The sequence below is a fragment of the Chelmon rostratus genome, chromosome 18 (assembly GCF_017976325.1).
Source record: "Chelmon rostratus isolate fCheRos1 chromosome 18, fCheRos1.pri, whole genome shotgun sequence".
In the NCBI taxonomy this organism is placed as follows: domain Eukaryota; kingdom Metazoa; phylum Chordata; class Actinopteri; order Chaetodontiformes; family Chaetodontidae; genus Chelmon; species Chelmon rostratus.
The window spans coordinates 7458703-7481132 of NC_055675.1; the positions used below are offsets into that span (position 1 = coordinate 7458703).

Here is a 22430-nt window from a genome sequence, read left to right on the forward strand (position 1 = left end):
CTGTTAACTTCCAGGATCAAAGGTCTTTTATGAGTTATCGCTGGAATTTGCTCAGGCGCTCAGTCACTCAGAGGCAGGCGGACTGTGTGCCACCACTTCGACCACTTCCAGCACTCCGCCTCCACGTTAAACTCCATTTCTGCCAAAAAAACAAAAAAACAAAAAGCAAAACCAAATACCAGCAAACATGGACAACACCTCTGACACAGAGAGAAGTGCGCATGAAGAGCGCAGCGATGGAGCTGGCAGCCCCGACCCGCAGCCCAAACATGAGGACTCAGGTGAAGCGAAGGAGCAGCTGCTCAGCGAGGTGCAGGTCCACGCCTCTGCGGAGGCAGAACGCAGCTCGCCGGACTACATGGACACCAGAGACGGGGACAAACAAAGCTGCTCGTCCTCCTCATCCAGCGACGACGAAGAGGTGGCGGAGGCGAAAGCAGAGCCGGAGCCAGTGGTGGAGGTGATGGTGGAGGAGGCGAACGGCGAGGCGCACGGCGGATCCAGGCGCTCATCGGCCTCCTCTGCATCCTCCGCTTCCCCAGGAGACCCGTGCGACGACCCGCCGATCCAGAGTCCGCATGAGGATAACGCGGAGGACGGCATGCTGATGGCGTACACCCACCCCAGCATCTACACCAAGCCGGAGGAGACCGTCGAATACAGCCTGAAAACTCTGGAGAGTGTGACTCTGGATGAGAGCAGCGCTGCGCCGGCCGATCCCACCCAGGACGACATCTCTCTGTTCGTCAAGGTGAGAAATACAGCAGCCACACAGGTGAGCTGAGGAGGCCCAGGTCACGCACAGGTTTGCTTCAGCCTCACTGTTCAACATTAGTGAGAAACTCAGCACTGCATCCTGTAAATGCTTCACCCAGTGGGGACTTTCCTGTTTCCCTCTGCTATTTATTTGGTGTTAGGGTTGGTTACTCATGATGGAACAACAACACTGTACAGACTTTAACTCCCCCTTAAGATAAGTAGGCTATCAACAACCTGGCAGAGTCTGCGTTCTGGGGATCAAACATTGATTTCGGCTGCAGAACAGCAGTATTGTATCTGGCATATTCTGAGAAACACCATGCAAAAGTGTAACATCAGTCTGTTTCTGTGGGTGCTGATGTTGGTGACTGTAGTCTGTGCCAAAAACATGACTAATCACAACATTACCTCTGAGGTAATCACACGGTAATAGTCCTATAAAATAATGAGAAGCAGTGCCAGCACTGAATGACGATGCTGGGGTGTTTCCCCGTCCAGGGTCAAATCTGAGGAAGTACAGTGTGCTGTAGATATGTGCACAGTCAAGAAATTTGACTTTGACTTAAAACCTAAAACACAGATCAGACCTATAATGATGCATTAAAAATAATGCTAGACTAAAATCATCAGCTTATTTATAGCCAGAATACACACTTGGTTACTTTTGAAGCTAAAGTAATTGTAAAGGTTAAAAGGTAAAGTATTAATTTCAGTCACAAAACACCGCAGAGGCAGCGATGTGTTTGTAGAAGCTTTGTTACTCAAATCCAGAGGCAGTGTGATGTAATTATTAACTTGTTTACTGTACAGCCATAGAAACCAGGGGTGAACTCCATGCCTGAGCAAATCCAATTGTGTGTGTTTGCTGCATTTCTGATAGAGCTGGTCTGTGAGGTGTGCTATCAGTACATGCAGGGGTCACTTTGCTGATTGGGCAACAGAGATTGAGAGTCAGTGGGCTGGGCCGAATGAGCTCTGTTTGAGCTCACCAAAGGCCTTGTAATAGGGAACGACAGCGGGAGTTTAGAGTAAAAATCTTCAAACTGTCGTGGCTTCGTATGGTATCAGCAGAGAGCACGGTCAGATACAAACGGCTGTATGCAATCAACACAGATGAGCTGCAAACAAACACAGCAATTGCTTCAGTCTGACCGGGATGATGGTTTCTTGAATTGATCCAGACTTCCTCCAGAAGGAGCCTTTAGCTTTGCCAAATCACACAATGAGTTGTTTCTGGGAACAGTCATGTCATGAATATACAATTATCATAAGAACAACATATTCAGTGTCCACTGTTTTGTCTTTTACCAAGGGGAATTTCTCTGTAAAAAATAACTGGATCTTGTGTTTCTCATCACGTCACAAAGAAAACTTATTCTTTTTTCCTTGCAGCTGAATTTCAAACATTTTCTTAATGATTAGAAACAACACTGGCGGGATTTTAGATTTTTTCCTCAGTCGACACAGGAGCCACCGGAAACCTCAGCGTATTAACACTTTTACAATAGAGAAGGATAGAAGAAGATTTAATTATATCCCAATTATGATAAACACAGACCATAGTTCGTCGTGGAAGTGATAACACACTTGGCCTCTTCTCTGCATACCACCCCACCCTCTATCCTCTCCAACTGTGGGTGGATTGCTCAACATTGCAATCTTCAAGGATGGCCATAAACCGAACCGAGCTGCGCTATAAAGGCAGGGAGGAGAGGAGGGAGATGATCTGTCCGTGCTGAAAGCCTGCAGGGCTCCTCCCCCCGCTGTCTGTGATAAGGCCGCTGTAGAATAAGACTATCGCTGTCATTATAAAGCAGTTTGAGAGGGAACAATCGGTTTTTAATTTGTGTGCTGTGTGATTAAGATAACACAAACTGTACAAGATGTTTATGTAGTCACTGTGTGGATGTGCCAGATCATCATATTCAAAGGGTTCGTGGTCACTGATGGTTCATCTCACGGCTCAAAATGAAGACAACGCTTTTAATGACAAGACAGACGTGTTGTCATGTTTGACGAGTGTGTGAGAGGGGTGAAGGTTCAAACGCTCCCCTCCACCTTTACTGCGAAAAGATAGAAAACGTCTGTTACTGTTTGATATTTGGGTGAATGATTAGCTTAACGAGTCAGTGATTTGACCTTCCTTTTGTCTCAAGAGGACGCCGCAGTCATGTCTTCTGAAAGCCTTAATGGTGTCTTGATCATCGAGGATTTATAAATCCTTAAAGGAACAGGGTGAAATACGCATATTTCCTGTTTTGCCAGGAGTTAGATGTGAAGATTAATACCACTGTCCTGGCTGTTTGGTGAATATATAGTAGCTGCTGCCAACAGCCAGTTAGCTTAGCTTAGCATTAAGATAGGAAGCAGGGGGCAACAGCTGTCACTGTCCAATGGTAACAAAAGCCAACTGCTACCAGCGCCTCTCAAGTTAGCTAATTAATTCTATATAGTTTTGTTTAAGCTGGACAAAAACCATGTGTAAAAAAATTCTCTCAAGCTAAGCTAAGCTAACAGGCTGCTGGCTGTTAGATGTGACAGTTGCATCGCTCATGTCGTCAAACTCTCGTCAAGAAAGCAAAATAACCAAATTGGCAAAAATGTTGAACTGTTCCTTTAATTTTGACATTATTTGTTTAGTTCTGTTTCGTTGTTCTTTAATAATAATGTACGGAGCAGGTTTTACTTGGGTTTCGTGTCAGACTCGGCTATTTCTTGGCCTTTGGGCAGTGCCAGGCTAGCTGCTTCCCCCTGTTGCCAGTCATCATCAAGCTAAGCTAACTAGCTGCTGGCTGTAGATTTGATTAGACTTGTCACTGTGAGCATGCATGTCCTGCTACTAACTACTGCTTTCATAATCATAAAATCAGATAAAAGTGTCTCCTCAGCTCTGTACCTGTAAACGATGCTGAAAACAATGCATGGAAATGCAGCTGCTCGCATACGGAACGAGCATTTCTACTTATTGATGCCAGATTTGGTGGATGAAAGACAACTGACTGAGATCTAAATCTGAAAAGACTTTGGGCTCATTGTCATGTATTGTTTTCATCATGTGGGTTTTGTGAAGCCTTTTGAGACTGTAACTTTGATGAAGGCTTGTATAAATAAGCCCAACAAAACCTAAAATAACACATTTAGAAATTACCCAACATTTTTCCTCATAAACACTGATAATGAACTGCTTTCACAGCGGCCCTGTAATTGTTTTGTGCTGCATGTTGGTATGTCGGCCAGGAGAGGGGGCTGCTCTATAAATAGAAGCTGTTTTAAAAAACAGCTTTAGCCGCCTCATCTCTCGCTCTCTTTCTGTTCTCATCTGATTTTCAAACGCTCACATGATGGTTTTTATTCTTGGACATATTTCTCACAATTCTCTGTGTCCGTTCAGTTTCTTCTGTGTGTGCTGATAAAGATTTTTCACAGTCAGACCTACTTTTATTTTGGTTGCCCTACATCTGTCCTTTTTTTTCCGTCAATGAACGCCCATGCCTGCCTTTAAACCAAAGCCAAGCATGAATAATTCACAGATTAGCCTTCTGCAGGCCTCCTGCTGGTGATCAAATATAACCTGCGAGTCAAACACGTGAATACACATTAAACACCAACGCTGCTGCTCATGCACTCAAAAACTGACGAAAAGTGACACAAATCTGGTCCCATGGTTTTTGGACGTGGGACGATGGGATCAACCTGACCTGACATCAAGTAGGAAAGAGGAAAGTAAGACAGCAATGGGGCCAGTTTAGGAGCCGTGAGGAAGATGAGAGAGGAGGTGATGGCAGTGATGTGTGTGAGAGGGGAGTTTGGTTGCAGTGGTGGGAAGAGAGGGATGGGGCTCCACCCCCTGGTATAGACCGACACCTGTTTCTCACTTTGTGTCAGTGAGAGCCGGCTCTGCTCTCCATCTGTGTCCAAATCAGAGCGCAACCTGCCACCTGGACCGACTCTCAGCCTGACCTGCAGGACGCGACCGAGGGAGACCACAGCCTCTAGACGACCAAAAGGTGGCGGAGGTCTTGAATCAGGGACTAGAAAATAGCTTCTTAAGGTGATCCCTGCCAGTGGAGAGAGGATAATCTCAGAGAGGATATCTGTTGTTTTTTTTTTTCATCTTTCTCTAGAGGATGTAGACCTCCAAATATAAGCAAAGGACTGTAGTTAAAAAAGCAGCGAAGGAATCCAGGTGACAGCCAGAAGCAGGCATCATGTCCGCTAACGGTCAAGACAGAGACCCTGATATCGAACTTTTTGTCAAGGTAAGACAGAGGCAGAACTGTGCTGACAGTATGCTCTAAAGTTAAGTTTTGATGGAAGGTATAGACAGTACATGAGCAGGATTTCCAGTGGCACACCACTGTGTGCTGTGGGGAGCTCATGTAACTCAATAGCAGAGGTAGGGTTACCGTGGCACGGGCACATCGTCCTCTGTGTTGACCAGGGATTGTTGTGACAGTCATACTGAAGCTGCTGGTTGATGGTGTGACGCTGCTGCGGTGCCATTCGCCCATCTGACACATTAAAAGCAGACTTTTTTTGTGTGATTGCACTAAGACGCCAATTTTTCTCTTCACTTCTCTTCACTCACGGTCCATTAAATGAGCCGCTTTGCTCTTTTACATTCAGCGTGGCATCATTTTTGTGTGCTGATCAATAGATGCTCCAGATTATCGCCTGGAATAGAACACAAATGATAAAAGCGCCGTTCTGAAAGTGCCGCTTTCAGTCGCTACAGCCGTGTTGTTTTTGTTCTCCTCAGCTACATGCTCTTGAGGCCCTGTGGGAAATGTTAGAGGCAGGTGAATCTACCTGAGGCAGGTGGAAAAGCTCGTCACCGCCTGGATGCACTGACCCAATTAGCCGATGGGAGGCTGCTTTCAGCCAATCCACCTCCCAGGAAACCGGTCAGCTAGGTAACCGAGAGTTCGCTGACACTCGGCTGGCTTGCGTCACCCCTTCAAGCCTGATCCTTCCTCTGTTGATTCAGCACACGAGACTCTTATTTCTGGAAAGCAAAAATACTGCAGCCAGATCATTTGTGCTTTGTCATACATTTAGTTAGCGATTCCAAGCTGTCAGTCAACCAGTAACATGTTGTTCTTAATGAAATCAAACTCACTTTTGGCTCTATGTGAGGTGAGTTCAGTGCAGAATGAATAAATAACTACGTACAGGAGTGTGTGTGTATATGTTTGCATATGTATGAATATGAATCTACTTTTTGTCCTATATTTCATTCTTTGATGTAACAATAACATTCAATTTTCCATCTTTCTTTCTCTTTTTCTTTCGCTCTTCTCTGTGAGTGTATGTGTATGTATACCCCTTTGACCTTGTTTAATAAAAAAAAAGTACAGATCCAGTCTGATGCACAAACCTTGTAAATTGACTGGTTTCCATAGCAGCTGCAGCCCTGATAATAGTTAGTTTTCCCCCCATGCTGCCATCTGAGATGTGACCTAGATGGACGGAGAAATGTCCTGCATGGCTGCACCTCCTTTACTGCCCTCAGCCCCGCACGAGATTTAATGAATGAGAAGTGAATGAAATGAGAAAAATGACGTGATTGGTTGATTCGGGGCTTGGCCATTCGTTGGGAAGGTCAAGATATCTCTGCTGCAGCATTTCTGACCATTCTGTAATCACAAGTTTATCCATCCTAATAGTGAAAAGTTCTGTCGTGGCCTGCTGTGATAAAGCTCGGGTATTTTGAAAAGATGGAAATTATTGGGCAAATTGATTTTAAGTTAAATGAAGTTCAGTTTAGTGAAAGAAAAACAAAACACAATTAACCTGGATGTCTGATCTTCTTATTGGAATAAAGTGCATTTGTTGAGCGAGTTAATGGCCAAATGCTGCAGGAGAACACCAAACCCTGTTCATCTGCAGCATGCAGCTACGTGTGTGCCGGCTCATGTGCAGTAACGTTGCCTCCAGTGGACTCCGGTGGACTCATCACCGGATCGCTCAGCACCTCCGTGCACTCACGTTCCTTGTGCCCACGGGCCCGGTTGTGTGTGACAGCCTTTGTCCTCCATGTTCTAGATGTTGATTGGCTATTATCAGCGGCTGTGTATTGTGTTACCCCCGTGCCGCTGAGCCTAGCCACAACAATGCACAAACAGAAGCGTCACATGTGCTCAGGCAGCACGACAGCGCCGAGCATCAATGGCTGGTCGACATACAGTTGGCTCAGCTACTTTTGGACTGACAGCTCTGTTTTCTGGTGTTTGCTGGGAGCAGCAGTGCACTGCTGGGCACACACACTGAATGGCAAAATGTTTTCCACTTCAGTGTAGTACCTCTTATTTGTCAAGTGATTGCTGGTGCTATAAATCATTGGTTACCACCTTGACGATAGTAATAACGGAATTGCACGTAGTTAAATATGCTGCAGGTTTCTTGAATAATTTAAAGATTAGTTTAATATGCAGATGTAAAGGTAACTCTCCACTGTCAAATCTCTGCTCACGCCGCTGACCCTGAGGTCAGTGAACTTCTTTTGCTGTGTGTTGTGGACCTCTCTGTGTCTGCAGGCCTGCAGCTCGAACCCTGCACTCTGTGCCCTGTTGGCCAGTGAACCAGGTGATGGAATCACTATGCATAATTCAGCTGGGCCAGTGGCTCGGGTGTCAGGGCCGGCGCTCTGCTGTGCATCCATACATGCCGACACACGATCTGACAGCATGCACACAAGTATACGATGGAGGGGAAGTGATTATATGAGTCGCTACAGGAAGCAAAACTTGCAAGTCCTGTTTGGTTATTTTCATGTTTTATCTTTATTTGACAAATTATGTGGCTGTGTGCAGGATTAAAAATTCTGGACCATTTGGATAAATGAAAAGCTGTCAGGCAAGAAACAATTTTTTATTTTTGGTATTGATTTAAATGCTTTAACCTGACAGCAGGACTGTGCTGCTTTTGTTACATTCTCCCAGAGAGTGCTTTTTGTTTGACTCTGTCCTTATCATGAATCATATCAGAGATCTAAGGATGACGTGTTTATGCGGGTTCCCGTAGTGTTTACACTTATGACGCTCCTCTGAACAACTTAACCGGTCAAATAAAAGTCAGAGATAACAGTCAGCTAAATCTGATACGTATTTACTTTTTAGTAGCAAGGTTACCATCAACTCAGAGAGAGAACCTTGAGACCGAATCTCCTAACAGCGGAAAGCTGGCGTAGCAGCTGGGGGGAATGTCCCTCCTCAGGAGACATTTAATCCCTTTCAGCTTCTGGGGCGCAGATCTGGAGCACAGCCCGTGCTCTGACCTCTCTGTTGAGGACGGCAGACACCTAAGAGGTCCATTCTGCACATTATTGCAAGATCAGAACACAAAGACAAATCCTCAGTGACCTCAGAGAAAACATAAGAGGCCGCCCTAACCCTAACCCTGTCTCCAGTTATTTCTCATTATTAGCTGTTAATAAACAATCAGAAAAATTCGGTGAAAAATGACCCGGGTGATGCCATCAAAGTCTTGTTTTGTCCCACCAGCAGTCAAAAATCCAAAGAGAATCCATTTACTGCAATGTTAGACAAAGAAAGGCGGTGATTCCTCACATTTGAGAGCCTGGAACTCAAGCTCAAGGCACTTGAAGGCTGTTGCACATTCATCTGCTGATAGTGGAAAGTCTCTATGTGCTCCTTCAGAGGCGGGCCGCAAATAGTTTGGAAGCCATGACAGATATTTGCGGATTTTTTAATGAGGGAGAAGGAATAGATGTAGTATGAGGGATTTTAACAAGATCATAGAGCTCTATTATGGATAAAGCATCAGGAACACATTCTGATGCTGCTGATGCTGTTGTCCATTGTCCACTGTGTTTCCACTATGTGCCACACTTCACCGCTCTGACTTCCTGTTGCCTTGTTTGTGTGCAGGCGGGCAACGACGGAGAAAGCATCGGCAACTGCCCCTTCTCCCAGCGCCTCTTCATGATCCTCTGGCTTAAAGGGGTCGTGTTCAACGTCACCACCGTCGACCTTAAAAGGTTTGGATACAGGAAGCGTGCAGCACAGTGACGTACTCGTGCACTTCTCCTCCTCACTCTTTGCTTTCTCTCATGTCCTCTGCAGAAAGCCCGCAGATCTGCACAACCTCGCCCCGGGGACTCACCCTCCCTTCCTGACCTTCAACGGAGAGGTCAAGACCGATATCAACAAGATCGAGGAGTTTCTGGAGGAAACGCTCTGTCCTCCAAAGTAATTCAACTGGAGGGTTTTACAACGCGTAGTTTACAGTCAGAGTATATTGCTGACTACACACACGTGTTCTCGGCTGGATTTATTTCTCTTCAGCAACGCTGCTGAAAGGGCAGGAAACATTTCAGGCCAATAAAAGTGAATATGTGCTGTTTGAACGCTGATGTTAGCTGATATGTTTGTTGTTCATGGCTGTTGTTAATCTTTGGTGAATGAGCATATATGTGTCTCGGGCACTTTTGCACACTTAGCATGTGAAAACAAAACCTTAGCTGTATGTGCTCCCCTGGCTTTAGCCGTGATGTAAATTAAGGAAAATCAAGACGGGTTTATTGTATTTTGTATTGTTACCCTCCCCCAAACAAATAATCAAAACTCAGAGCCAGTGTGTGAGCAGAGAAAAACATCAGATTAAGTAAATCTTTCTTTTATTGCCTGCAAAGTTTTTACATTATAAATGGACCTCAGTGTGAGAGAGCTTAAGGGCTGGGCGGCCAACTCGGTGTGAGTGTGTAACATGTTTTCAGTCTGAGCGGAGCTCCAGTCCAGGTGTTAATGCTCTCCAGATGGTTTGGTCCGGCTGCGTCTCTAACTGCGTCTCCTGCCTCTGTCCCCCTCCGTCTGCTCAGGTATCCCAAGCTGGCCGCCAAGCAGAGAGAGTCGAACACAGCTGGAAACGACATCTTCGCCAAGTTCTCAGCCTACATCAAGAACACCAAACCAGAGGCCAACGCCGGTGGGCTGCTCGTTTTGTGCCGTTTACACTCCCACACGCTGCACGCACAACAGAACAAGATGAAAAAAAGTTTATGACAGCCATTATTATATTCCTCCACTAGGTCGTAGCAGAGTCCAGTATTTGAGGCCTGCTCTGACTCACATATTTTACTGTGCTGCCACCTAGTGAGGTTATCACTGCACAAGTCATGTCACTTTCAGCTTTTAACAGTACTGCGTCCATGCACATTTGTGTGTGTGCGTTTAGTTCTAGAGAAAGGTCTGACCAGGGCCCTGAAGAAGCTGGATGACTACCTGAACAGCACCTTGCCAGACGAGATCGATGCAGACAGCATGGAGGAGGAGAAGGGCTCCAACCGATGCTTCCTGGATGGAAACGAGCTCACTCTTGCAGACTGCAACCTGCTGCCTAAACTGCACATAGTCAAGGTAAACAGGGAGAAATATTAATATGTTAATATGTTAATTGGTTCATTTACAGCCACTGAGATTTATATTATCTAAGTATTTGAGGCTATTTTAGATTAAATCCATTGTTTTGAAACCCACGTATGGCATTCCTGCACCTAATAGTTATTATTATATTAATATGTTGTCACTTTAAAGGACCAGTGTGTAGGATTTAGAGAGATCTATTGGCAGAAGTGGAATCAAATATTTACAGATATGTTTTCATTAGTCTAGAATCACCTGAAAATAGGAATGGTTGCATTTTCATTGCCTTGGAAGGAGCCCTCTATATTTACTCCACAATGTTGCACTGCCATGTTTCAAGTTGGTTGTAATCTGCAACCCTGCCTCCAGATGGCACTAAATCCCACACACTGTTCCTATAGTTCCAATATTTCCTGAATATCAGAATCAGAATTGGCTTCATGGGGCAAGTAAGTGTGCACAGACAATGAATTTGACTCCGGTTTAAACATTGCACAAAGGATAAACAGCTCAACGAGAGTTTTTTTTTCAGCCATACAGTAGAAAATCAACAACTGAAGTACTCAGCTCATTTGCTTGAACACGTGCACCACAGAAAACAGCAAGAAGCTTGTTAAAAGTCATTTATTGTCACATTTATCAACTGAAAAAGCTGTGAATAAGGAAGGCTGAAGAAAAGCAGGGTACAAAAACTTGTCTCAGAATACCTCCTGGAATGCACTGAACATAAATAATGGTACAGTCATGAGGCTGCCCAAGGCTGGATTTTAAAAGTCTGACGAGATTAATCAAGCCTGTCTTCAGGTCACGTCCAAGTCACGGCTGTGCCTTCTCTCCTAGGTTGTTGCTAAGAAGTACCGCAACTACGACATCCCCTCAGACATGACGGGCGTGTGGCGGTACCTGAAGAACGCCTACACGCGCGACGAATTCACCAACACCTGCGCTGCCGACTCTGAGATCGAGACCGCCTACAAAGACGTGGCGAGGAGACTGGCCAAGTAGCTCTGCGGCTGACCTCGGAGCTCCAGCGAAATAAACTAGCAGCACAACACAAAAAAAACATCACTTTTAAACCTATGCGTGGCTGTCCTTTTGAGTCTTCTTCAGTGGCGTTTTCAGGAACACTTTTGTCCTTCATAAACAGGTCAGATGTTGCAGATGTGTGTCAGGATGGCATCGCCTGCTGCTTCAGAGATTCAGAACATATATGGTGTAGCAATGAGAGGAACAGACAGGGCAGAGGACGAGTGGAGAAGTCAGTAAATCAGACACGTTTAACCTCATTCACAGGTTTCAAACTAGATTCAAAACCTTCTGCTGTGAAACCTCTCACATAACTTTGACTCGAACATGATTGTGTCTGTATTTATTTCCCATAACACAAAGCTCTCTTTCATACATACTCCAGCGGCGCACACGGCCAAACATTTTACTAGCTGCTGATGTCAGGGTCGTTCACTTTATTTATTCCAAAGCCCACAGAAGTCTGGTCTGACTCCAGTGTTTATTATCAAGCTTTGGCTCCTGGGGAGAAGCTTTAATTCATCTATGATTGATGATTGACGTTAATTGTTAGCTGAGTGTGACCGTTTCGATGTGCAGGTTCATTTTGATCGTCGCTCATTGCTGTAGGTGTTGCTGTAGTCGTTTTGTTTCCTTCAGCTCGTGCAGATCTTGAAATTCACTCCCGCTTCTCCAAGATTGATTTTAAGAAGGACTGATTTTAAAAACAATGTCTGTATGCTCCGATGGCGTTATTTCGAAAGGACAAAAGTTATCAGACAAGGGCATCGAGAGTGAAGATCAAAGCTTGTTTCTGAATTGTTTGCATGCATGAATCTCTTTTAAATTGGAACATTTAAAGCTAATATAGAGCTGCTTCTTAAGATGTGAAAACCCCTCATGTGCCTTTATTTGGAAGTATCAGAAAACCCATGCCAATGCAGCCATAGCCCGAGGCATTTGCTCTGCCTCTAGTCATTAGGGTTCAGTCTAGGTATTGATTTCGTCTTAAGTTACACACGATATTATGAATGGTGAGACTATTTATTTAGCAGCCCCAATCAGGCCTGATTAGGTAGAGCCATTAGTGCTGCGATGAAAAGCGTCTTCCAGGCCAGGTCCGCAATGGTCAGGAGCCCTGCCCTCCAGCCCTTCATCAAAGAGACATTTCCTCTGCTCTGAGGAGTCTATCGACATCCGCAGCCTAAAGTTCAAGTTCAAAAGTTTCATTGTCCACGCAGAGGAGGATGGAAATTTGTCTTGGGGCTTATCGTCTTTGGCTTGGTATCATGCTGCAACTATAGCGAGACTTCCTTGAAGAACCATAAGGCTCTTGTGTGGTTTGGACAAGAATATGATATGAAACTGGAGCATGATGACTGAGAGCCACGCTCATTGCGAAGCTCTACAAATAAAATAATATTTTCACAGATCTGCTTCTGCCTGCTCTTTTCTTTTTCAGCTAGGTGATCAATCAGCGGCGCTACCTTCGAGGGGGGGGGGGGGGGCTGAGCAGTGTGTCTTGCTGATAGCAAAAGGCGCCGGCAGAGCGTGGATCCTGGTCCCGAAAAGGGTTAAATGTGCCTGACTGAGTTGATCAAATCCAGTGGCGCAGGTCTGTTTCTCCATCTATAAGAGAGAGAGAGAGAAAGAAGGAGAGAAAGAGAGAGAGTGATGACCGTTGACAGGCTTAAATAGAGGCTTCCATGCCAGGGATCAAACGCCATCCCTCTTCTCCACTCTCTCATTAAGACGGAAAACCCGAGCGCCGCCATCCGATCTGTCTCCATTTTTCCTCAAAGGAGTCTAACTTGAAAGATCTGCGCCTGTCGGATTTACAATGGTGGGCGAGTGGTGTTTACTGAGACGCGGCCTTGCCAGAAACAACAGTCAAAGAAAATAAATGGAGCCTGCCTAGTGTTTCCACAGGAGTAAGGAAATATGGAGCGAGACTTGTGCCTTGCTGTTTGGTAATTAGTACCTAAACATCCCTGTCCTTGGATCCCATCGCTCACATCCAACATTTCTGCAAGCTGGATAATATACAGTGGAGCATTAACGTCAAACACGTCTGGTCATGGGGCCTGGCACGCCACATTAATCTGTTATTACGCTCCCAGTGGATCTACCAGTCGCTGGCCTTGGCTTGGCCACCATAGAACAGGGAGTCCATATAGGCTGACAGGGACTCACACACAGCGCACTTTTATAGCCAGGGTTAGTAAACCTTTTCAGCTCAGGCATAAATTGTCTAAATTGAGTCTTGCTTTGAGACCTGAGCTGATTAAAACAAACTGGTGCGTTTGACGTGTGAGGACCCACCAGAAACAGACCTGTGATCCAATTAAGGGCCAGACCCATAGTTTAAGAAATACTGCCATGTAGACCTCAGTGCTCCTTTAGCCGCTGCTTACCGTCGATATTGTACCCAGGAGACACGCGCATATGTTTCAGCCTGAGGTGAAGTTTGCTTTTACCTCATGCTGTCCCACTCTTTGAGCAGAAACCCTGTATTATCCATGTCCTTTAAGTGCAATAGCAGCAGAAAAGGCCTTCATTCCTTGTGTAATCTCATATGGCTGTTTTTCCTAATCCAAACAAAGATGGTAGCCCGAACCGACATGTGTCCTTGCTCAAATTGCAAGTGACGTGAACCACAATTAAAAAGTTTTTGGAGGATTCTGGAAATGCCTTCAGAGCAGCTGTGAAGTTGTGTTAAGTAACCTTCAGGATGGATTAGCTGTGTGACAAATACTTTGAGCAGAGATTCAACGCCACAGAAGCACACCGTCCAATCACTAACCGCTGTTCCTCCTGATGTTTGGGTAACGACTGACATGTGACATGAAGCCACTGAGAGGGCGACAGCTGAGGCCCTGCAGGCCTGAGGAGGAAGTGTCTAATCAGAGCACGGCCGCCATCGACAGGAACCACGTTATACCAGCAGATCATGTTTAAAAGAGGAGACGAGTCCTCATCTCTTCCACTCGGAGACAGAGGGTGTCTGAGAGAGGATCGGATTCTCCGCAGGTCCCCCAGCCCTCCTCCGCTCGCCTGCCCTCGGAGGTTTGAGTGACTTGTGGTGAAGCATGATGGGGATTATTGATCCGCCTGGCGCGCGCCTGCGGTTTCGGCGTAAGACTGACGACCTCACCAGAGAGAGTTCTTGGCACACCCTGCCTTAGCTCAGCGGTAGAGCCGCGTGGAGGCTGGGACATGCCTGTCCTGGCCTGAAGTGTGGACAGAGCTCGGAGCCAGGTGATCAAGATATTTTTCTGCGTATTTAAATAATCAGGCCCAAAGTTAGGCAGAAGATAACAATAAACATATCTGATTGGCTCTTTGGAGAGGAGTAGTTGAAATAAGTAACCATGTCTGCAGACAGCAGAGCCCGGGGGTATTTATGCTCTTGGTTAGATTTACTGGTTAGGGTTTCTGTTCCAGTTGTGGACCACATGAAATAATCCACGGTCACTGGAGAAGGATGTGGACACTGTGCTAATTATGTGAGATGATGATGTCAGGTATTGATACCTACTAGCGAGCCAGAACTTTTCCCTCTGTGCCGTGTTCCAATGTATATAACCGCGCCGTGGTGACCGCACTCGCTATACCACTGCACTCACATCCACATGTCGGACATGTCTGGATCCTCAGCAGCCCTCACACATCCGCACTGTCAGCCGGGCGCTCACTTTATCATTCATAGTTGTAAATCATCGCTTCGCCTGCAGGAAACACGCAGCATTTTATTTTCCAGTCATAAACCATAAAACCTGCCTCTAACACGAGTTATGATCCTTGGAGACTGAGAGGATGAATGTCTAAAGCAGAACCAGACACGATGGCGGGCATCCTTCATCCCCCTTTTCGCCTGGCATCCCCATATGGCTACGGCCGTGTGGTGGATTTTCCAAAAAGCCCCGACATGATCCAAATGTCACCAGGGTTGTATGTCATTCAGCAGTGAACTGGATCTCAGTGACTGCTCTGAATTACCAGTCCATTAGTTCTCAATTAGCACTCGCCTGATAAAGTTTTAACAGCCCTTCATCTGACAGGAAGAACACATAGCGCTCCTTCATGCTTGGGTTCAGGCAAAGATGGGGCCCCTGCCCAAATTTTTGAAATTTTATTGCCTGGCTGAAACCTATGGAAAAAGGCCTGTTTTGCATGAATATTTGGCACCGAGCGATGGTTTATCCTGTCTTATGTTCTGTACACTCAGTCGTGCTGCAACAGTTTGCCATTTTTTGACAGTTGAGATGGTGTATAATTTGAAACACTGACATAAAGCGGAGGCCTTGGACAAAGAGGCCTTTTGTTTGCGTGTTTGGTCGCTGTCCATGGTCCTGACACTCGCATTTTCACAGTAATTCCTTTTTTTTTTTTTTCAGGCGGTGTGGCCAGCATCAGATTGCATAATCTGAACTGGCAGAACTCATTAAATGTAGGCATTTTATGTTTCATAAGTGCACTTTTCTCTGAGCCGCGTTTCACTTTGCAGCAAATGGTTTCATGGAATCGAATGTTTCCAAAGCGGGCTAAAGACACAGGCATGCTTTAATCTGGTGATGAATGGATTCTGGTGCTGGATGTCAGGCCGCCTTACAACCTACCATGTCTGCGAGGTTCTGGGCTGCTGCCTGGATGCAGCTCGCCTGCCAATTGATCATTTCTTTTATTACAGGTCAAAAGACAAGTCGCCGTTTACGGCCCCCCCCCCCCCTCTGTGAGGGTGAAGAGCTTTTCATATCTGACTTTCATTTATGGAGCAAAGGCTCTTGTACAGGCTGAGGTCCACAGAGACAAAATGTGGGGTGTTGGAACTTTAGAAGGAGTGCCACTAACATAATAAGCGCTAGTTTGGCCACATCCAGTCTGCCTTTGGCTGTATGGAACACCATTTGGGTGGGCCCCTCACCCCGGTCCCAACGGTTAAATAAAAAAGCCACTAGAGTGCGCCAAAGTACACAGTTATTGTTGACTCAGTCTGAAATTCTCCTAGCCCGGGAGGGGGGGTTGCTCAATTACAATCAGATCAAATTAAGATCAATCTTGTGTGATTTATGGAGGGCATGGGCTGAGCTCAAAGATGGTCTTCCTCTGAGACGTTAAGGCGGACCATTGGCATTTCTTAAACTCGGCTGACATCAGATTAGAATGGTTCAAGGAGGTCAGCGCTTCATGCTGATTCGACAGTCAAGGCCCACATTAGAGAGTCCCCTGCCCTGAGTTAATCTCTAGACTAAATGGGAAATCAAGATGCATGGACTCCTGTTAGAGGGCAGGAAAGCTACACACACACACACACACACAAAGCCCTCAGCCCTGTAAGTGGAGATGGAAACATGGGCTGAGATATACCGTGAGTGGTATGGGACCCTTGAGGATCACTTCCCGCCTGAGATGCTCCTCTGAAACGTTTGTAGAGGTCAAGTAAACAATTGTTTTGGGCTGTCAGCTATGTGTTTGTGTGTGCGTGCGTGTGTCTGCGCGTGCACAGTCATCTAAATGCAGTGGATTTTTTTTCTTCCTCATAAACTCTGTTTGTATTCTCTGTCGATTGCATAACATGAGGAAGAGAGCGCAGTCTTCTTTGTGCTGCTGCAAGACCACTTACAGCCTGGTATAAAAATCAAACGTACATCATCGCTGGCATCATGTTCAACCACCAAATTTAACTGGGACGAAAACTCCACGCCAGCCCCTCGCGAGTCTGCCTGGGTGCTGCTGTCTCTCCCGTGCATGGAGGACATTATGTTAATTTCTCTGGGTGTCTGGGTCCCGTTGCTCCTCCGGAGTTCATTATTATAATTGCTAGACATGGCTGAGAATGCTGCGAATGTGAACCTGAAACCAGCAGGAGCTTTTTCCATGCAATCTATATTCAGGGAAATCCCGAGAATGTTCCCAATCTGAACCTTAAAAAAACACATGGGATGGTGTAGCTCGCCCTCTCTTCCCTCTCTCTATTTCATCATGTGTACGTGTGTGTGCGCACACTTAGATTGGCTCTATTATGTCTTGGAATAATGTAAAACAGCTTCCCTGGTTCTCCCTGTCTCTGTTCCTGTCTCCATCTCTCTGGTTTCCCAGTGTACCTTTGAAATGAAGCCATGGCAGTGGCAGTGGCAGTAGTAGTCTGGCTGAGCGTGCCGGGGCCCCAGCCCGCCTTAGTCCCCGTCCAAAGACAATGTTGGTGCAGACAGAGCGGCAGACCAGAGATGACACCGCTAAATGTGCTTCCTACGCTCAACGAGCTCGGAGCTCTGCTTGTTAACCGTTTCAGAAAATATTATACAAGTGATGACACTGCGAAATGTTCCCGGTGAATTAAGAGTGTACTCAGTGGACCCTCTCCAAACAAGTTCAATTACCTCATTAAAAGACTTAAAAGCACTCAAAGTCAAAATCTCCAAAGATGTAAATATTGCTCATGTCTCCTACTTGACTGAAAAGTCAGTTTTCGGCGTTTTGCGCACTGGAGGCTTCAGGTTTCCACGTCACACTCGTGTAATGTGCATCCTGAAGCATTATTGGCTCCAAAACTGGTTGTGATGTCACAAAATCATGCTTGTAAACCGTCTGAAAGCAAGCAAAGAAACAAAGAAACTCTTCCCCCTTCGAGCGGGCCGACATGAAAACAGCCCTCTCGTGTCGAACTCTGCACATACATCATTCATTAAGCTGCACACAAACACATTTTTGAGTGCAGGGGGACTTCAAATGACAGGGCAATCTAAACACTCCGAAAATGTGGTGGATAATCACACGCATGCTGCCTTTTTGTAATAGACAAAATTCTATTTCAGTGGACAGAGGAGATTAAGAGGGAAAATTAAGTTACAAAATTCCTATTTTATTCTTAAAATAAACAAAATGTACAATCACAATGCCAATTTCACTCACTGTTGTCAGGTCTGTTTGTCCCTTTAAAAAAAAAAAATAAGATGATCTTTATGAAACGTACCAGCAAAATCTAATGGAGCCTCCATTAGTTTCAATTTCCTGACAAGTGTTCATGAGAGAAGAAGCATAACAATAGACATAACAAGTGAAGTTTACATAAGAGCAGGGTAAGGTACGGTTCCTGGATATCATACATGTTGATCATTAAATAATACAAGGTTTCTGAAGACAGTTTGTAGGCAACATTTAACCAAAGCAAAGAAAAGGGATGAATGTCTCGTTTTCAGGAAAAGAAAAAAAAAAAAGACAACACAAACAAAACAAGATGAGGACAAAATGGGATGTCAGTGCTGCATTGATGTGTAAACAGTTTTTAAAAGACCATTTCCTGTTCAAAGTTTGGAAAGAAAGAAGCAGATTAAATAAATTCCAACAGATGTGCATAGTTACTATGGAGACACTGAATAAATCTGTAATTGGAAAAAAGCTATAAAATCACAACAATCTCAAAGGTTTTTATTTGCTTTCTTATGTTACACTGTAACAGCAAAAAGACTTCTCGTTTGGGCCGGAGCAGTCGGGGAAATGTAGTGTGACATGTTCAATTTCATTAACTGAGTTCAGAACATCCTCTGCAGAGACTGGAATAGAGGCACTGCGTGCAAACCTTCAATGAAAGGCTTGAAGTCTGATCCTTGGACAGGGCCATGTTTTTCTCAGCTTTTTCAAATTGGCTTATTATATTACCTACATGCACTGAATATCATATTGTATGAAAGGGGAAAAAAAAGCCTTTTTCAAACAAATACCAACTGCCTTGTGAGATCAGATTCGACTCCAATGTAAATGGCTTGTTTGGCCAAGTGTTATCCATTCTGTGTGTGTATACGTGTGTGTGACTCCAGTGGCGTTATATCTACACTGAGGACCAAAACCACGAGCCCTGCTGGCAGCCAGCCGCAAGTGCTGCTAGAAATAAAACAAGGAATAAGTGCTTTATGAAACAAACATACACAAGTCTCCCATATTTTTTGGTTACCAGTTTGCTGCCAGCAGCTGCATCCAATCGCCTCGGTTTTTGCACTTTTTCCTTTAACTCCAACACTTCACCCCCCCGCCTTAAATCTCACACAGTAATTTCAAAATGGAAAATATCAGACCTCCCCTCGCACTGGTGCCACAGAATGATTTTAGAGCGTGACGCTGGTTAGCGAGGACGACACAAATCTGTTTGGAAAACGTGTCGACAAAAGTTAAAAAAAAAAAAAGGAAGAAAGGAAAATAAATAAGCGTCTGAAGGAATGTCACAGCCTCTTAATTGTCTTTAACTGTGATGTTTCCTTTTCAGCCTCAGAGACCGAAAGAGAAAAACGCAAAGGAACAAACCAAAGAAGTACCCGTGTGTGTCACACACTAAGACACACTTTTTCAAAGCTATCTTTTGCACATGATATGAAAGCTATAATAGACTTGGCATGTTTTCCCTATAATCTAGACAGAGCATTCAGACGGACTGGATGTGAAAAAAAAAAAAAAAAAAGACATGGAGATTTACCAGATCTGTGGGATCATCCAAGGATTATTCCAGTCCTGAGGAGTTCACGTATCATAAAACGACTGAACCTTGAAGTCTGACCTTCTGCAGTGGAGAGCACCACCAGGCGTGGCACCGCCGTAATCATCTTTAGGCTACATGTCAGTTTGTGCATAAATGTACCATTTCTCATTTGGACAAGAAAATACATAAGTATTTGTGTGCATGTCAGACCAGACAAACTAAAGAAATCAAGCAGAATTTCCCCAACGGATAATTATTTTCCCCATTGAAGCTCTCTTTCATGCTATGTTGCCAAGAGGCACAATACGAGTTATTGCTCAATAAATACCAAAGGTTTAATTCCAAGCCAAATGTGTGTCAACGCCTAGCGAGGATGTCGGACTCTTAACGCGCCGAGCAGTTAAACTGAAAGTTACACCAGAAGAAACCTGTCGCAATACTCTTTGGAAATTACATTTAATATTCGAAACCATTTAAATCTTTGGGTACTACAAAACAATTAAACCTCTCACTCTCTTAAATTACCTATCAAAAAAAAAAAAAATCATTTTAACTTAGTCATATAGATGCATCAAAAATATTCAGATTACACTTCTTTGACTCAAGTTTCAAATACAATACATAATTTATGGCTTTATAAGTTAAAACTAAGAAAACGCCTCAATCTACATCAATGTTTCACCCACAATATACAAGTTAAATTAATTGGTTTAAAGCAAATTTACTGTCCATACCACTTAGGGTAACATATGTGTTACTCTCATCACTTGCTACTCAGTGCCTAACTTGCATCTTGATATTGTCGTAGTACAAAAACATGCTCTGCAAAAAGCCTTATTGAAATACAAACACTATACAAAAGAGGCAGTCTTTTACAAATATTGTTGAAGCATCCCTTAGCTTGTGGATTAGAATAGAGCTGAAGTGAAGTCTCATCCACTCGGGCCTAGTAAAACTGTCTCGTTATTGCTGTGAGAGTGACTCCCTTTGTAGTGCCTTGGTCAAAACACATTCCAGGAAGACAAGTCCGTACAAGTCTGGTCTTTTTTTCATTTTTTATCTCAACCTTAATTTCCAAGCAACAGGTAGAGATAGCTGATGAGAGCTCAAAAATCCCCTTCTCAATAAAAAAAAAAAGGTTTTGTGCTTTCAAACCGTGACATCGGATGACTTCCAATCTCCGGCCCTGGTTTTCTTCAATATGGCCTCCACACCGCTTCATCCATGCGGCCGCCGGGGTTGAGAACGGTCGGGGAGTTACTGTGGCTCCCGTCGCCGTCCACCCCTCCCTCCGTCTGGCTGGGCAGGTTGGGGTTCACCAGGGAGGTGCCCGTGGAGGCGCTAGTGCAAGGCGGGATCATCCGGGAGGGCGAGCGGTCCCCTCCGGGAACCATGGAGAACTGGTACGAGCCGGACGACGCGCCGTAGTAGAGATAGGGCGTGCTGCTGGTCTGGAAGGGTCCGCTCTGGCTCTGGGTGGAGCCCGGGTAAGGAGGGGGAAGGTAGGTGTGGTAGTGGGCGCTGCCCAGCGACATGCCGGAGGTGACGGGCGGGGTGTAGGTGAAGGTGGCCGGGTAGTGCATCCGAGGGCTGGAGAAGCGGCTCTCCGTGAGGGAGGAGAGGCCCGGGAACTGACGGTCAAACTGACCGGGGAACGGGCTCAGGTCGGAAGAACCTACACACAAAAACACACGAAAGCTTTTCTTTAGGATTCTCTGACATCAACGGCACGCATCGTCACTTCAAGCTGAAATAATGACACTTCCTCTTACCACTTTGTCAGCTGTAACTGTGTGAAATGTGGCTTTGGACTCTTAAACTATTTAGCACTTTGTCTTGTAGAGTAATTGAATTGAACAAATAAGTCCCCTGAGAAATGGAACAGTTGTAAACTGAATTGTGTGTGATCAAATATTTCGAGCCAGATATGTGTATTAACTCATTTAGGAAAGACTTCGGCTAATGGATTTTGCGGGCACGGTTATGGAAGAGCATTTATCTCTAAATATTGTTATATTCATCAGCTTCACTCGGAGCTGTTTTTCACTTCAACTCTTGAGTTTTTTGATAAAGTTAACAAACACATCACTCAAGTCCCACGCATGCAATATGTTTACGCCTCTGCATATTTATGTTTCTCTGTGTGTGTGTTGGCGCATGTTCATGTGTATCTGTAGAACTGTTTATGCATGAGACTGCGTGTGTGTGTGCAAACGGTGTGTGTGTGTGGGTGGGTGTGTGTGTGTGTGTGTGGGGGGGTGTATGTGTGTGAATACTGTATGCACATAAAAAAGCAGTTGGGATGAATCAGGAGCTGCACATGTGGAAACACTTTGAGCAGAAACAGTTTCCATGAGATCCATAATGAGGCAGGGCTGAGCTCTGATGTGGCTCCTCTCCTCGCCTCCCATCGGCTCCAGCGCGTGTGTGCGTGCGTGCGCGCGCGCCGGCGAGCCGAGAAGGAGCTGCTCCATCTCACCCTTCGTTCCTCTCTTCGCTTCATCCCTTAAAAAATACCCAAAAACCACTAACTGGCTGCGGCGAGCTTCGCGCTGGGCGCAGAGTTTAAGGAGAATAGGAGGTCCTCCCCCTCTCGTGCTCCCTCCCTCCCGTCTCCTCTCAGTGGTTTAGTCCAGCCATGGCGCTCTTATCATAAATCACCAGGCGTCTTCCGTGTCACCATGTCTGCTGCGAGAGGACAGGGGGTGGCGGGGAAGAGGAGGAGGAGGAGGAGGGGGACGCAGTGTTTATGTGCAGGGAGGAATTGCGAAGCCGGGTTTGTCGCTAGCGTCAGATAGCATATGCTGCCAATT

General features: G+C 45.3%; 2 protein-coding genes across 6 annotated transcripts in view; one reads left to right on the forward strand and one right to left on the reverse strand.

The window, feature by feature from the left end:
- Positions 1–130: 130 nt before the first annotated feature.
- On the forward strand, positions 131–12426 carry clic5b (chloride intracellular channel 5b). Of its 2 annotated transcripts, none has more exons than XM_041958511.1 (6): positions 131–751; positions 8649–8758; positions 8844–8969; positions 9599–9705; positions 9955–10136; positions 10983–12426. In XM_041958511.1, exons 1-6 carry the CDS (start codon positions 188–190, stop codon positions 11145–11147), a joined length of 1254 nt encoding a protein of 417 aa, XP_041814445.1. In that variant the 5' UTR covers positions 131–187; the 3' UTR covers positions 11148–12426. The 2 variants fall into 2 exon arrangements, with proteins under 2 accessions (XP_041814445.1, XP_041814446.1); XM_041958512.1 differs by lacking the exon at positions 131–751 and adding an exon at positions 4968–5018.
- Positions 12427–19354: 6928 nt separating this feature from the next.
- The window catches only part of runx2b (RUNX family transcription factor 2b), a 38517-nt gene continuing 35441 nt past the window's right edge, over positions 19355–22430 (reverse strand). For all 4 annotated transcript variants that reach the window (XM_041958094.1, XM_041958091.1, XM_041958092.1 and 1 more), the window contains one exon: positions 19355–21292. In XM_041958094.1, coding sequence (XP_041814028.1) covers positions 20814–21292 — 479 coding nt within the window. In that variant the 3' untranslated portion in view covers positions 19355–20813. The remainder of the gene's footprint in view (positions 21293–22430) is intronic.